Raw genomic sequence first — 16,638 nt, 5'->3', positions numbered from 1 at the left:
TCTATGTAAAGCGGAACATGGAAGCATCCAGCTCCTCCTAATTGCCTGGGCACCCGTCAGCACTCACAGGTACCTCCTGAGGGCTAACCTGAAGTAGGGGAAGTGGACTACTCAGAGGGCAGAACTGCACCAACTGAAACAAGTCAGTTACTTCAGTGTAAAAGCGCTTTAGCGTTCACTCAAAGAACCTATTTAAGGTTTCAGTGAAGTTATTCTGAATATTCTTTATGTCCACTGGCCAACAGTTTGAAAAACAGGAGTTTACACAGACATCCAAGGACAAGGCTCAGCAGGAGCATCCAAGGGTTTGCCATCACCAAACTATCTGCTCTCATTCTGGTGCCTCTGTGTTCAGCGAGAGACCAGCTCTCAGCTCACACCTTCCCTGGAGCTCATTTTCAAGTCTGGACTATCGGTAAAGATCTGCTTCTGCCCATGGTCTGACTCAGTCCTGAAGACAGCACGGCCAAGCAGCTCCTCAGCCGCGGTGACCCGCTCGGCAGTGCAGCGTGGCTGGATTAGCGCAGAGCTGCTGGCGCTGCAGTTTTCCCAGCTAAAGAGCTACCTCAGCCCCACGCCATGGACCAGCTGGCTCAAACTTCAGGCACCAGCCAACTTTCTACAGCTCTGTGCGGCCACCAGTTTGGTTTAGGATAAAACTCTACTTACTTGAGCTTCTTAGCTCAAGAAGCAACATGAAGATGGCCTTAAAGTCCGGATTCTCAAAGGGTTTTACTGACTCCTGTGGGAGCCTGGGACTTACTTGGCATCTATACCTGTGTTACTTGTGAGCCAGCCTCCCTGAACTCAAGCCACAGATCTTAATCAAGAGTAGAAAAGCCTTGACCAGATTGATTATGTCACTGCCTGGGGAAGCTCACTACATCAAGAGGCAGGAAACGCTGCAAACCTCCCATGGCTATTTGCCTACAGCTGAGATTAGTTGGTTAGTTGTTTTAGTCTCACACTAGAGGATGTTGTTGAAGCTGCCTGTTCTTACACTTGCCAGCCTGCTGACACTTGTCCTTCCGTGTAACCTGCACATTTGGTAGCAGTTCTTGTAATTGTTCTGTCTCAAAATACTTATTCAAAATAAAAGTTCCCGTCACCTTCATTTAAGCTGATCCAAATGCCCAGACTGAACCTGTGCTCCTCCTGTAACACTCAGATTTTTGCCAAAGGGCCTTCCTACCCTGCCGCAGGAACAAGCGAGCACAGATTTCCTGCAGCCTTGCCTGCCTTGAACTGGCTAGTGCAGGCAGAAGCAGTAGGCAGCATGGCACACGCAGCCTGAGCAGGCATGGGAAGGCAGCTCCTGCTCAGCCCCGCAGCACCAAAGCCAAGCTGTTGCCACAACCAGAATTAACCAATTAAAAGCTGCTCAGTAACGCTCCATCACAACAGTGGTGTGCTTTTATCTCCATAATGAAGACATACTCTTGGGGAGCAGGATCTTCCCGTTAGAAACCTCTCTGGAGAGGCAGAGGCAACTCAACCGACGCCACTTTTTGAGGACAAAAGTTTACCTTTGAAAACATACTTGGAGCGTGTATACAAATGTGCTTTTAGTAACTTGGATTCTAAGGATTAAAAATAAGCATGGTTTAATTCATCTTTTAAAGATCATAATTTTGCAGTCTAGCCAACTGAGAGTATTAATAGTATTAACAACAATACTGCCATGAAAAAAATCTATTCCCTCCTCTTCCTTTGTCCAACTGCTGCAATCTCACAAATGGCAATTTCCCCCCACCCCTCCCTTTTTTTTTAAGTTTTTCTCTCCTACACCACTGAGCAGAACACCCACCAACATGGTGGTGTCAAACATACACAGAGAATTAGGCTTTTATAATCCTCTCGACAACAACCACCTTAGGCTCAGCTATATTAACAAAGAAGGGGACTGTTGAGGCGCCTCAGTGTTTAGGTTGTTTTCACTTTAAGAAAGCAGTTTGGGCTGTGTGGGAAACTACAAGACAACTTTTAACAACAGATTTTGTTGTTGCTGCTCAGCGTTTTTCGTGCCTGGCACAGCCCCGTGTAGTTTACTGGAAGACACGTGATTCAGCAGCAATTATAAAACCGTCCTGTGTTTTACCTGGGTGGTCTGTGCATATCCTTGAGCTGGCTGAGGTGCATATGCGCTGTAGCTGTAAAATCAATTTAAAGACATTTATAAGGCATCCCTGTATTCCTGACTTGTGCAAAACACGTATCATAAGGCAATTTTCACATATTCAAATAATTTCTGCTGAAAGACTATGGCAATACAAAAATCTAAAAGAAAGTCATAGGATTTACAAATATACCAACGTTAAGACTAAACCACAATTATTACATACTTATATTACATCTTTTTAAAACAGAGAGGCTAAGACCATAATGCTACTTACCCCTGCTGAGCTGCAGCTTGGCTATAGGTGCTATAATCTATAAGAAAAAAAAAAAAAAAAAGGTTGACAAAGGCTTAACGAAATTAACAGTGTAAGAGCACAGCAGCTGGAATTTCCTCCTGCAGCTTGAAAGAACTGCTATAAACCGCTGGAAATCCAGTTTCAAAAGAGTGTAAGGTAAATGCACTTTTTCAGTCTTTCTGAAGGAAACAAAACCTTTCTTCCCTTCATTGTTACTGCTGGTTGCAGCACCAACTTTGATCTCAAATGACCCTACTTTAATTTAACTGCCACCTTGGAAGACACCCAAGGGGGCTGGCAGGAGGGTGTTTTGTTTTGGAACAAAAGAAACACTGGGGCTGACACTTACAAACCCCCCACCCCCGGTTTCAAAGGGCCAGGTTGCAAGCTTTTGGATCGTAGAAACCACCATACTTCACTCTTTCTATTTAACTTTCAAGGACACAAATGGCTGGAAAGTTCTAACACTTGTCCCCTAGCAGGGTTCGAGCCAGGCAGCTGGCAGCAATTCCATCCCCAAAACCCCGATCCACGCCAATATCCTGATTTAGAGGAGAACTGCAATCCTGAAAATCCAAGCAGAAAAATCTATGCTGAACAGATTTGCTGGCGGGAACGGAAAACGCATCCACATGGCAATTACAAGGCTATATTTGAGATGGTTATAGCTCCTAATTGTATGCTTTCCCTCAAAGTCACTGAGAAACTCCAGTTCTCATCCAAACGTCTAGAGCGAACGATGAATTCATCGCTCAGATCAGACCTTGCCAGCCAGATTCCAGCTATCTTGGGACCTCAAAAGTCCTGAGGCCAGAGATCAGGAGTGAGTACCAGACCTTGCTCGGATCTGCCACTTGGGCCACGGCATCTGACTGAGCTGGAGGCAGAGCTGGACGTTAGCAGAGCTCTTCTCAGGCAGAGCCAGACAGTCCTGTGCGAGAAGAGGTTTTGGTGTTTCTACCACAGTCGCACCTCGCGGAAAGCTGATCGCAGCTGGAAAACTGAAGATTATGAATCTGAGGAACCCAACTGATGACTTCCTACAGCCTTCTGTTATCCCCAAGTTGTAGGGACCGCTTCAAGGTCTTTACCATGCTGTTTGCAACTGAAGGCGATAGAGCACCGGGAATAAATTTGAAAACACTGTTTTCATACACCAAAACTTCCTGTTTCTTGAGACTGTGGGTTCACCCCTAATAAAGCTTTCTTCTCCTCCTCCTAACGCCTCTACGTGAGCTTACAGCTCTTCCTCCTTCGCGTTTCCCTCAGCTGATGCTGGAGTTAAAACCCCGGGGTGTGTGGTGACGGACAAGGAAAGGACGTGCCGTGACTCTGGCAGCGATTTGGCAGATATTAATTACTTCGACCTTGCACTAGAGCACAGGAATCTGTAAGAGCACACAAGGAAGACGCCCGAAATGTGGCGCACAATTAAGACACTGAACTGCTACCCAAAGGCTTCCACACTCCTGAGACGCACTGCACAAGTTGTTAAACTACTCTGGCACCACTCCTGCTTTCCTTACAGGTTGTCATGTTTAACACTGAAAAAGCTAGCCTGTTAAATTCAGGGTCACTGCTCTTTTTTTTTTTCAGTCTACATGTGGCTCTAAACTCTGCTAAATCCTGAGTGTTAAAAACCATTCCCCCTCATCCATCTTCTCTCTCCCACCGCCTCCTTGTACCAGCCTCCCTCCATCCTCCCTCCGACCTCCCTCCGTACACCCTCCTCCACCCCAGCTCCACTTATCCAAGCCTGTTCACCCTCCAGCCACCAGAACCTCCCCACTCCTTATTTAACTCCCATTTTCTGCATGCTGTTGGGCTACCAGAGTCTTCCAGGCTGTTAAAAAATGCCCAGGCTGCTGAGCACAGATCTCCCCAACCTTCATGCCTCACTGGTAGACCCCCAGCAACCTACCACCCTCCAGAAGAGCTGCTGGGGCCTTGAGCTACACACACAGTCTTCAATTAAACACCCACCACACATCCCTTCTTACAGCCTTCCCCCACTCCTACCTAGGCAGGACACTTTCCCCTTTGTAGGATTTAAATCCAGGTGTCAAATTTGCAATTCGTCTCTGGTAATCCCTCCCTTCTAATTTGCTCGAATTTAGATTAACACAAAACATTAAAAAAAATATTATGGTTCATTTAGTTAAAACCATCTCCGAGCCTTTATTTCCAGTGGGAAATTAATCTTCATCCTTCTATTTCACGAGGCTCAAGAGCACAATAGCGCAGCCTAAAATAGCAGCTCCCACAGAAGAACATTTCCATGTATTAAGCGGAAAGACAGCTGTATTTTTAAAACCTGTTTTGACAATTCCATTGGCACATGTGTCTTTACTACCTTTTTTTTTTTTTAAACCTCTCCAAGGTGGTATTAGTCATATTCTCTCACACTCCATGGCTTGTGACATTTTCCTACACAGAGAGGTCCGACCTTTGGCTGTAAGGCTTTAAGGCTACTTTAAGGCTGATGTTGCCGTGGTTGGTAAGTATTGTTTTTGATCTATTCGCAAGTTGGAACACTTGTGTAAAAGCATGTTTCCTTCTATGATGCTTCACTGGTTTTATTCAAATAAATTACATTTCCACCAGAATCCATCCTGAGCAGCCACCAGAAAGGCCGAAGGTGCGGGGGAAGCCTCCAGCGAGGACAGTGATCTCCTGAAAGCGCATAACTCAAAGAATCTGCTGGGGCTGGAGCACCAAGGACTCCCTGGTGGACACATTTCGCAAATACCTGGGAGAGGGAACCTGGGCACCGCAACCCCCGGGAGGCACCAGAGGGTCCCGGCCCCCGCGGGGACAGCGGTGTTGGGGGTGACGGGCTGGGAAGGGGCCAGGATGGCCACAAAGCCCGCGGCCCAGCCGGGAGGGAGCCCGCCGCCGCAGCGCGGGGGAGCCGGGCCCGGCGCCTCGCCCCGCCGCCACAGGGCCGCGGCCCGGCCCGTCGGCGCTCCCCCCGCCCCGCTCCCTCCAGCCCGGGCGGCCCCGGGGCGCCGCCGGTGGCCGCAGCCCCAGGCTCAGCCGGTCCTGACGGGCGCCGGGGCAGGAGGCCGGTGCGGCTTCAGCCGCTCCCGCCGAGGCAGCCCTCACGGAGGCCCCGGGGCGACCCGACCCCCCCCAGCCCCGCTCACCCGTCGACGCCATTTTCTCGCCTTCCTCCTCCGCGCTCCCAACGTCCGGCCGTCGCCGCCGCGCCGCACCGCGCATGCGCCACCCGGCCCCGGCGGGACGGACCACAGCGGCGGCGGGGGGAGCCCCGCCGGCGGCCGCGCACCGAGGGCTCGCCCCGCCCCGTCCCGCCGCCCCTCCGGCGGCTCCCGCCCTCCGCGAAGCACCGGGGCCGCCCCGCGCAGCAGCGGCCGCCCCTCGGGAGGGCGGTTCCCCCGCGGCGCTGGGCGCCCCCCCCCGCCGTGCCGCGGGTTGGTACGGCCCAGGGCCCTCAGGGACCGTCGCGCAAGAGCCGTTCGGGGCGGGAGGCGGAGCGGGGGGGCGCGGGGGGGAGGCGGGGCCGCGGCGGCGGGGTGTCACTGCCCGGCGTCACGCGACAGCTGAGGACCGCGCGTGACGTCACCCGGTGTCGCACGTCACGTGCCAGCAGGGGACATCGCAGGCCCAGGTGGGCGCTGTGTGGGATCCTGTGCCCAGCCTGGCGGTGCCGTTATTGGCATGATGGTGTGATGGCACGTGTGACATCGTGCGTGACATCGTGTGTGACATCATGTGTGACGCTAAATCCAGCTGGCGGCCGGTCACAAGTGGTGACCTCAGGGCTCGGTGTTGGGACCATTTCTGTTCAACATCTTCACTGATGATCTCGATAAGGACACAGAGTGTGTCATCAGTGAGCTCGCAGGTGACACCAAGTGACGCGGGAGTGTCGATCTGCACGAGGACAGGGAGGCTCTGCAGAGAGACCGGGATAGATCGGATCGGTGGCCAACGTCGGCGGGATGAGCTTCAACAAGGCCAAGTGCCGGGTCCTGCCCTTGGGCCACAACCACCCCCTGCATGGCTACAGGCTTGGGGAGGGGTGGCTGGAGCTGTCTGGGAGAGGAGGGTCTGGGGGTTCTTAACTGAGGAACAGCTGAATATGATCCGGCAGTGCGCCCGCGTGGGCAAGAAAGCCAACGGCAACCTGGCTTGGATTAGCAGTAGTGTGGCCAGCAGGAGCAGGGAGGTGACAGTCCCCCTGCGCTCTGCACTGGGGAGGCCACACCTGGAGCGTTGGGTCCAGGTTCGGGCACCGCAGTACGAGAGAGATCTCGAGGGGCTGGAGCGAGGGCAGGGGAGGGCAACGCGGCTGGGGAAGGGCTGGAGAGTAAATCCTGTGAGGAGCCAGGGAAGGAGCTGGGAGTGTTCAGTGTGAGGAGGAGGAGGCTGAGGGGAGCCCTCATCCCTCTCTGCAGCTCCTGACAGGACATTGCAGAGAGGCTGGGGCTGGGCTCTGCTCCCAGGGGGTCAGGGACAGGACAAGAGGGAACGGCTGGAAACTGCCACGGGGGGGGGGGGGGTCAGACTGGGCATGAGGAGAAAACGTTTCAGAGAAAGAGTGGTGAGGGAGTGGAACAGGCTGCCCAGGGAGGGGGGAGTCCCCATCCCTGGGGGGGTTTAAGGGCCGTTTGGATGAGCTGTGGGGGATGTGGGGTAGGGGAGAACTTTACAAAGTCAGGCTGAGGGTTGGACTCAATGATCCCGAGGGGCTTTTCCAGCCTGAACGATTCTCTGTGATTCTGTTATCACATGTGATGTCACCCCCCACCACTGCTGGCAGTGTTGCCCCATGAGGCCGTGGGTGAGGATGCTGGGACACCACAGGGACAGCCCTGGCCCTGCCCACAAGCACCCGGCCGCCTGCGCCCCAGTGGGTACTGCGGGGCTGCAGTGTGTCCTGCACTGCCTGTGTGGCATAGGTGGGTGTCCCATGGGTGGTTGTGGCATGGGCAGGTGTCCCATGGGTGGCACAGCACAGCCATGTGTCCCCTGGGTCACCCCTGCAGGTCGTCGCAGCCCATCGCCCTGTGGCCCCGTCCATCCCACTGGCAGCCCCATGGGACCCCACCGCTGTCCCCAGGCCACCCACTGTGGGTGAAGGGGACCCACTCCAGCACCCATGGGTGCCCACTTCACCCAAGGGGGTCTCCCAGAGCACTGAAGGATGCTGCAGGACACGGATTCAAGAGGCATTTAATGACCTTGAGGGTCCCAAAGCAGCGGGATGAAGCACATGGTGCAGCGGGGTCCACACCTGGGGGGTCCCCACCACTGTTCCCCCCCCCGGAGCCCCCTCCCCAGCACGGGGGTGGCCACAGGGGGTTGGGCTTGGGAAGGAATTAAGCATCCCCAGAGCTGCACATTGGGGTGGGGGCAGAAAAGGGGCAGGGGGGCCCTGGCACCCCTTTGCCCCTACCCCAGGGTGGGGGTTCAAGCAGCAGCATTGAGGGGCAAAGCAGGGCGGGGGGGGGGGCCGGTGCCGTGCCACCGGCTAGCACCAAGTGCCCTGCGGGGGTGGGGGACATAGGGCGGGTGACCCCCATTCTGCCACCCCCTCCCGGGGCAATGCTACTGCCCATACCGGCACAGCGGTGGGTGCAGGGTGGGGGGTGACAGTGGGTGACACCCCCCCCACCTTTAACTCCATCACTGCTTGCTAGGGGGACGCCGGTGGGGGTCCACAATGCGGTAGGGGGGCTGGCTGCTGCCACGCTTGCCACGAGGGGGGCCAGGTGCCACCGTGCCGGGGGGGCCACTGCCTGAGCCAGGCTCTGGTTCTGCGGGGAGGAAAGGAGAGAGGTGTCAGGCAGCAGGAGGTGGTGGGATGCCAGACACCACCCCCCAGAAAATCACCCTGGCATCAGGTGCTGTGGGTGGGGGTCCCCTGCCCTGCAGAAATGGGGTTCATTGCTCCCCAGTCATGTGACAGTGTCAAGCCCCCCGGCGCCAGCTGTCCCCAGGGACACACATGCTGGGAGAGGCACACACACCAGGGCAGGGGGGGACACATGAGGACCCCCCTGACTGGCACCCCTGCCTGGCACCCCTGGCCGGCACCCCGGGAGCCGGGGTCCCCTCTGCAGGAAAGCACAGCTGGAAAGGGGAGGCAGAGGCGGGGGGGGTGAGGGGGTGAGGGAAAGAGGGTGGGGGGTCACCCACTACCCCCAAGCTGGGCACCCTGGCACAGTGGGAACCGGGTACCAGGGTCTCCCTTGGGCCAAGGAGGCGGATGTCCCTGGACTTCCTCCGTCCAAGAGGAGCTCCAAGGACACCCCGGGTTCAAGGGCTCCTCCAGGGTCCCCCTTCATCTTTGGGAAGCTCCAGGAGCTCCCTTGGTCCAAAGGGGTCTCCATGGTCTCCCTTGGTTTGAGAAGGGCTCCATGGTTCTCCCTTGAACCTTGAGAAGCTTCAGGGCTTCCCTTGGGCCAAGAGGATCTCTATGGTCATCTCAATCCAGAAGGTCTCCATGGTCTCTCTTAGCCCAAGAGAGGCTCCAGGGTTTCCCTTGGTCCAAGGAACTCCAAGATTTCCCTTGGTCCAAGAAGGTCTCCATGGTTGTCTCTCAATCCAAGAGGGTCTCCATGGTCTCCTGTGGCCCTGGGAGGCTCCATGGATCTCCCTTGGTTTGACATAGGCTCCATGGTCTCCCTTGATCCTTGGGGAGCTCCAGGATTTCCCCTGGTCCAAGAGTGTCTGTGATTGTGTCTCTCAATCCAAGAGGGGCTCCACTGGTCTCCCTTGGCCATATGGGGCTCCATGGTCTCCCTTGATCCTTGAGGAGCTCCACAGTTCCCTTGGTCCAAGAGGATCTCCATGGTTTTCTCTCAATCCAAGAGGGCCTCCATGGTCTCTCTTGGCCCTGGGGGGGCTCCAGGGACCTTCCCCCAGGGGCTCCAGCCCCCCATGCTCCATGCCCGCTCCCAGGGAGGCCGCGGCGCGCCCAGCTCATGCGGGGAGGGGAGGAGAGAAGGTGGTGCGGTTACCTGGCCAGATGATGGCTTCCAGCAAGGTGACCCTTCTAGCCAGGACCTCCAGCCGGGCCTGCTGCCGCAGGAGGGTTTGGAAGCTACTGGCCTGGGGGAGAGTGAGAGAGCAGAGCAGAGCGTGTGTTCGCCCCGCAGCGGGCACGGCCCGGGTGGCACGGCACAGCATGGGTGGCACAGCATGGCATGGGTGGCAGAGCACGGCATGGGTGGCAGAGCATGGGTGCAGCCCCGGTGGGTGGGGGGTGCCGGTGCAATAGGTGGGGGGTGCCAGGTCTCCCAGGAAGGTGCTTCTCCTGGTCTCAGAGGGGTGCCGGGGGCTCCCGTGGCCCCAGGGGGATAGTAGAGGCTCCCCCATCCCTATGGGGCCAGGGGGGGGCAGGGGTCCCTTGTGCTGACCCTGTGGTGGCCCCCACTGCCTCGATGTCCCTGGCAGCACCCCAATGGGGACATGACTGTCCCCTGCCTGGGCACGCCCCAGCAGGGTGCTCCCTCTGCCACCCCCCAGCACGCCAAGCCCCCAGGCACAGTGGTGGACACATCCCCAACCTGCTCAGGGGGCCACCAGCTTGTCCCCAAGATAGAGACTGTCACGGGTGTCCCTGCCTGAGGTGGGTACCCTGGGCAGTGCCCGGGGGGGGACATTTCTGGGGTGCCCAGCTGTTGGTTCAGGCAGGGGGTGCCCTGGTGGCCCTCACCCTACGAACGGTCCCCAGTGCTGGCCATGATAGCACAGTGTGGGTGATGACATCATGCTCAGCTGATGACATCACACCACAGCCAAGATGGGACCAATGCCTCGCCCTGGTGCCCGGCCGCCCTCCGTGGCGGAGGGGAGGGGGTGCCAAGGGACCCCTCCCCGCAGCTCCATGACATCAGCGAGCCAAGGGCCACCATGACACCATGGGGGCCTGGTGACCTTCCAGCGGGAATGGGGGCCACCCCACAGAGCGGGGGGCCACCCCAGGGGTCCCTGTCCCCTCCCGTGGCCCGGGCTGGCCCCCCCCTACTCACCGTAGAGCCCAATCATTGTTTCCAAGATTAAAACCCTCTCCGCTAAAATCTTCAGCGCCTCGCGGAGCTGGTGCAAACCCTCCCCCTGGGGAGAAGAGAGGGACGGGGGTGAGGGGGGGGCCAGATCCCCGCATAGTCCCGGGTCACCTCCCCTGTTGCGGGGGGCACAGAGGGGATACGGGTACCCCACACCTTCGGCACCCCCTGACTTGCCACAACACCAGGGGAAGGAGTGAGGGTACCCCCGGGGGCGGGCGGGCACCAGCCCCCAGCCCTACCCCTGGGGAGGCTGAGCCCACCCTGTGCCCCCAGCACAGCTCAGTGTGCCCTGTGCTGGGCAGTCCGGGGGGGGTGCTGGCTCTGCGCCCCAGACGCTGCCCAGGCACAGGGGGGGCCGTGCTGATGGCGTGACCCCCTCTGTGGGAGGGGACAGCATGCAGGGGTGGTACCCCTCTGCCCCAGCAAACGGAGGGCGGGGGGAACAAGCACAGCCAGGGACGCCCATGCCATCACCAGTGTCCCAGGGGTGAGGTGCAAGTGCAGGACACAGCTGGGGACCCCCAGGCTATTGTCAGGGTCCCAGGGATGTGACAAGAGCACTGGGCACAGATGGGGACCCACCCCATGACACCGTTGGGGTCCCAGGGGTGAGATGTGGGGCACTAGGCACCACTGGGGACCCCCATGCCACCACTGGGGTCCCAGGAATGAGACGTGGCAGAGAGCAGGGCAGGGGGCTGGGGTTCCCCCCATACCCATCACCACCGCCGCCCCAGCACCCAGGGGTGGCCGATCGCTGTCAGTAGATGTGTCCCCACTTCTCTCCCCGGTGCCACCCGCTACTCACCCAAGTGCCCTTCTCGCCTGGCTCGCCCCTGGGGCCCGGCTCGCCCTGAAACACAGAAAGGAGAGGGCCTGGCAGGAGGGGGGGGCACAGGGAGCTGCGGCCAAGGGGTGCCCGACCCAGCGACGTACCTGTGCCCCGTCCTGCCCACGGCTGCCTGGGTGGCCCTGGGGACCCTGGTGGGGAGTGAGAGCCCGTCAGCACCTGGGGTGCACAGCCAGACCCCCCACTACGGGAGATGCTGGCTGGCAACCCCCAGCTGAGACCTCCCCAACTCGTGTCACAGTGCTGGGCTGGCAGGGACTCACCCTGTCTCCCTTCTCCCCGGGGGGGCCGGCAGCTCCGGGTGCCCCGGCTCTACCCTGTGCAAGGACAAGGTGGGTGCCATCAGCCGCGGGAAGGGGTCTGGGGGGGCCCAGCCCATCCCGTGCCCCCCGCCCCGGTGCTCCTGGCACTTACATCGGGTCCTGGGGGGCCGGGTGGCCCGATGGGACCTGGGGGGCCAGGGGGACCTGCAAAGAGAGGGGGCCCAGCTCAGCTTGGCCCTCGCAGGGTGTCTCACACCAGGGCACCCCCAAAGTGCCAGGGTGCGGGGGTAGGGAAGTGTGTGGGGGGGGGAACTCACCCATCGGCCCCACAGGTCCGGGGGGTCCAGCGGGACCCATGATGCCTCCGGCGGTTTCGGTGAAGGTGTTGGAGAGGAGTGGGTCCCCTGGGGGACAGCAGGGGTGGTGGGCAGAGGAGCCAGACCCCCCCGGGGCTCCCAGCACCGCCCGGTCGGGCAGGATCTGGCCATGCTGCCCCCAGCCTAGGTGATGCCCCCACCCACCCTGCCCACTCCCCACGGCCAGGCTGCATCCCCCCCGCCCTGATGCCAGGGCAGGGGTGTTCTGTCACGGTACAGCCCCCCCGATCCCCATCCTTGGGGTCAGCTCGGGGAAGGGACCCCCCCATACCCCAGCCCCTCCTTACTGGGCTCAGCTATGCGGGGTATCGCTGGCCCCGCGGGGGCAGGGGGGCCCGGGGGGCCAGGGGGGCCAGGTAACCCCTTCTCTCCAGGGAGCCCCCTGGCTCCATCCCGGCCAGGTGGTCCTGGGGGGCCGGGGGGACCTGCAGGGAGGAAGAGGAGGGTGAAGATTGGGGGGATGCCTGTTAAACTCCTGATGCCTGCAGCTGCGCAGCGCTGGAGCCCTTCTGAGCCCCAGAACTGCTGCACAGACCCCCCCAGGATCTGCCGGCCAGGATGGGGGTGCTCAGCTGGAGCCAGGCACCGGGCTGGGACCCCCCCACCCACTGGGGCTCCCCATCCTCCTTTACCTGGTGGCCCCGTTGGACCCTTCACCCCGGGAATGCCTGATGGTCCCCATCCTCCTGCATCTCCCTTGGGGCCAGAGGGGCCGGGGGGCCCCCGCGAGCCGGGTCTCCCTGAAGCAAAGCAGCATCCTCAGGGGAGCACCCCGGGGACGGCCCCTGGGTGGGTGCCCCCCCACCCGGCCCCCACCCCACGCCCCAGCACAGCTCCCCACTGCAGCCCTAGTGCGGGTGAGGAGAGCATCGGTGCAGGGGGGCACCCCATGGGCAGCAGCCCCACGCCGGTGCCCCCACCATGCCCCAAACCAAAGCGCTGGGGTGGGGGGCAAAGCCTTTCAAACCTCCCCAGAGCTGGCCTGGTCCCCACGTGTGGCTCAATGTCACCACCGTCCCCCGGGGACAGCTGGGGTGGGGACCCTCCAGGTGAGGAGCTCCAAGAGGGGAGTCCCCCAGGTGTCCCCCCCAAATACTAGTAACACCCGGGTGCTTTTTCTGGGCAGTGGCACCGCCAGTGCTGCTGGGTGGCACCTGCCACCACCACCACTGCCACAGGATGTGGCATTGCCACTGCTGGTGCTGCAGGATGAGGTGGCATTACCTGTCTTACCATCATCCCCGGGGCTCCCGCGGGCGGCTGGGGAGCCCCAGAGCTGCCCGGTCTCCGGTCCCCTGCCCGGGGTGCTGCCTTTGGGTGCTGGGGAGGTGGGGGGTTCGGCCACCGATAGCCGGGCCACCTGGCAATGAGATGGAAAGGGTGGGTACCACAGCAGAGGGGACCATAAGGTGACCCCCCCCGGGGCTGCTGTGCCCCTTGAGGGGTGGCACAGCGAGCCAGGGAGGTGGCCAGACCCCAGGGTGGTGGCACAGTGAGGGGCTCACCTGCGCCTCAAGGGTGGCGAGCCGGGCTGTCAGCTCCCCGACATGGCTGCAGTTCAGGCACCCTGCAGGGGGAAAGCGGGGGGGCACGGGCAGTCAGGTGGGGGACACCCACCCCTCTTCACCCACGCCAACGCGGCTGGTTTGGGGAGGGACCCACCTGAGAAAGCTGTGGGGCGCAGGGAGGGCCGGCGTGGGGCACCGCTGGGGCGGCTGGTGTCCCGCAGGGTGAGGAAGGTGTGAGGCTCTGCTGAGGCAAGGTGGGGGTCAGGATGGGGGCACCCCCACCCAGGGCATCGCCTCCGGTGGGAGACGCCCCAAGGGCCGCGGGGCTCAGAAAGCCTTCTGCACCCCCTCCCCCCCAAATAGCAGGGAGGTCGCAGGGGCTCCTGCTGGTTCTGCCCCATCCTCGCTCCGGGTGAGCCTCAGAGACCCAAACCCACCTGTGGCCCCAGGGCAGGTCCCCCCAAACCCACCCATAGCTCCAAGCCAGATCCCTCTTGAACCCATGGGTGACCAACCAGACCCCCCCAACCCACCCATAACCCTGAGCCGGACCCCCCCAAACCCACCCATGACCACACACCGGATCCCCCAAACCCAGCCCCTAACCGTGAGCAAGACCCCCCCCACCCCCCCCAGTCCTGAACCCCATCCCTCCAAACATCCCCATGGCCCTCAGCCAGCTCCTCCCAGCAACATCCCCCCTGACACCCCAGCTCGGGGGGTGGCTTTGGAGGGGGGGCCACATTTCCGAGGACCCTGCCCAGTCCATGACCCACTGCAGTGTCCCAGCCCCCTGTCCCCACCGAGGGACCCTGGGGACAGTGACTTGGGGCCACCTGGCACGGCAGGAAAGGGGTGTCTGGAGCAGAGCTGGTGGCATCGTGCCCCCCCCACTCCCCCCTGCGCTGCCACCCCACCCCAGCACGGCCACCGCCATGCTGCAGGGGACAGCCAGCTCTGTCCTAAGCAGGCCCAGATGTGGGGCATCCAGCCAAGCACGCACAGAGGAGGAGGAGGAGCAGAAGGAGGAGGAGGAAGAGCCCCCCGCCTTCCCCTGTGCTGCTGCCACCCAGCTGGCTCCAGATCCCCTCGTGCCAGCCACTGTCCTGCAGGCCCTCTGTGCCACCCCGCTGTCCCCAGGGTGCCCCCACTCCTGGGTGCCCCCCGCTGCCCCTACAGCCCGATCCCCCCACGCCCTGCAGAGCTGGGGCCAGGCTGGGGACCGGCAGTTGGGGGCCCTGCGGGGAGAGGGAGGGAGGAGGATGCGAGTGATGATGCAGACAAAGACACCCCCCCCCCGGTTAGGAGGCAGGCTGGGGGCCAGCTGCCAAGGCAGGCAGCGCCTGTCCCACCAGGCATGGCACAGCCTCGCACCCATTCATCTGCCCGCGGGCAGGCAGCTGCCCACCCGCCAGCTGCCGCACACAGGGATAGTGAGTGGCAGGCGGGCAGGCAGGCAGGCAGGCATCCCCTCTCGGGCACAGCCATGCACCCCTCCACCCAGGAATGTCCATCTGTCCGTCCATCCACCCACACCCCATCCATCTATCAATCTTTGCAGTCACCCACCCCTGGGCATGGCCAGCCAACATCCATCTGCCCACTCACCCCTGCACCTACCCATCCTGCCAAACGTAGGGCCACCCACCCACCCACAGGAAATTCTCTCTGTCTACCCACCCACCCACTCATCCATCCACATGCAGGGACTTCCACCCACCCACCCACCAACACAGCAACATCCAGCCAGCCATCTAACCACTTCTCCATGGACATGCTCATCCAGCCACCTACTCACAGGAACATCCATCCACCCATCCAGCCACCCACCCATGGAACAACCACCCATCCACCCATGGGAACAACCATCCACCCATCCACCCATGGAACAACCACCCATCCTCCCATGGGAACAACCATCCACCCATCCACCCATGGAACAACCACCCATCCACCCATCCATCCATCCATCCATGGGAACAACCATCCACCCATCCACCCATCCATCCACCCACCCATCGATCCATCCATCCATGGGAACAACCATCCATCCATCCACCCATCCATCCGTCCATGGGAACACCCAACCCTCCCTCCCTCCATCCACCCACCCATCCACACATCCATTCACCCACAGGAACACCCACCCATCCACCCATGGGAACGTACACCCACCCACTGAGGAACACTCATCCTTCCATCCCTCCCCCTGCCATGGTCCATCTCTCCATCCAGCCCTCCCCACCAACGCTGCCGATGCCTGGGGGGGCCCCGGCCCAGCCCCAGCCCCTGGGTGACACCAACCCACCCCAGCCGTGGAGAGGACCAGAAGCCCAGTGCCGAGGCAGGATGAGGCCCCTTCCCACCTTCCTCGCAGTTGGCGCCAACGTGCCCGGGGCAGCACCTCCACTCCAGCGCCGTGAGCGTCTTGTAGGTCACCCTGTAGATGGGCCGGACGATGGTGCGGTAGCTGCTGGCACAGAGCGGGGCAGCGCTTTCACACCCATCCCGGGTCTGAAACCCCGAGGCAATAGAGCACCCCGGGGTGCTGGGGTGGGATGCGGGGTGCCTGCTCCCAGGGGATGCCGGTGGCACCGCTCACCTGCCCCCGCTGCAGGACAGGGGCCAGCGGCAGCTCTGGAAGACCCGCTGGAGGAAGGTGCCATTCTGGATGTGGCACGACACCGTCCGTGTCACTGTGTAGGAGCACCAGTTGCTGGAAGGGAAACTGCTGGCACTGTCAACCGTGGGGCTGCTGGGGGTGGTGCTCCCATCTCCTCATCCCAGGGGGTTCTGCTCCCCAGACTGCCCCAAGAAATTCCCACCTCCACCTTTTGGGGTGCCTATGGGGGACCCTCCCAGGCAGGGGCTGCCCTGGCATGCCGGGGGGAGCTGGGGCCCCGCATTCCTGCTGCATTCCCGGCACGGCACGGCGCTGGCGCCGGCTGGCCTGGAGCGGGGCCCGGAGCCCCCCCCTGCGCCCCTGGCCCACCCTGCACAAAGGCTCCTTTCTTCAGCCGCCTGCCCGCCCCACGCCGGCTCCTCATGCCAGGCTCTGCCCACTCTGCCTGCCCTGGGCACCCCCCCCCCCCAGCCTCAGTTTCCCCCTGCATACAGGGGGACACACACACCAGTGCCACAACACTGAGCGCCCCCATCCCCATAGCAGGCAGGACTCGCTGTA

General features: G+C 61.0%; 1 protein-coding gene across 8 annotated transcripts in view; it reads right to left on the bottom strand.

Annotated features, from left to right (window-relative positions):
- Positions 1-7,645: 7,645 nt before the first annotated feature.
- Positions 7,646-16,638, bottom strand: part of EMID1 (EMI domain containing 1) — a 10,933-nt gene continuing 1,940 nt past the window's right edge. Inside the window, exons 2-16 of one of the 8 annotated variants that reach the window (XR_012634694.1) lie at positions 16,057-16,182; positions 15,821-15,924; positions 13,609-13,698; positions 13,452-13,513; positions 13,171-13,306; positions 12,579-12,686; positions 12,234-12,371; positions 11,887-11,973; positions 11,721-11,773; positions 11,570-11,623; positions 11,393-11,437; positions 11,265-11,309; positions 10,418-10,502; positions 9,404-9,494; positions 8,164-8,197 (exon numbers count right to left, since the gene is read on the bottom strand). Coding sequence is in view for 7 of the 8 variants with exons in the window: in XM_074921140.1 (XP_074777241.1) it covers positions 7,760-8,197; positions 11,265-11,309; positions 11,393-11,437; positions 11,570-11,623; positions 11,721-11,773; positions 11,887-11,973; positions 12,234-12,371; positions 12,579-12,686; positions 13,171-13,306; positions 13,452-13,513; positions 13,609-13,698; positions 15,821-15,924; positions 16,057-16,182 (1,486 nt within the window). In the remaining variant the exon portion in view is untranslated. Of the gene's footprint in view, positions 8,198-9,403; positions 9,495-10,417; positions 10,503-11,264; positions 11,310-11,392; positions 11,438-11,569; positions 11,624-11,720; positions 11,774-11,886; positions 11,974-12,233; positions 12,372-12,578; positions 12,687-13,170; positions 13,307-13,451; positions 13,514-13,608; positions 13,699-15,820; positions 15,925-16,056; positions 16,183-16,638 lie in introns of all 8 variants that reach the window. The other 7 variants (XM_074921146.1, XM_074921145.1, XM_074921140.1 and 4 more) reach the window with 7 other exon arrangements.

This window comes from Athene noctua, chromosome 17 (genome assembly GCF_965140245.1).
Source record: "Athene noctua chromosome 17, bAthNoc1.hap1.1, whole genome shotgun sequence".
Lineage (NCBI taxonomy): Eukaryota > Metazoa > Chordata > Aves > Strigiformes > Strigidae > Athene > Athene noctua.
This window is presented reverse-complemented; position numbering and strand designations above follow the sequence as displayed.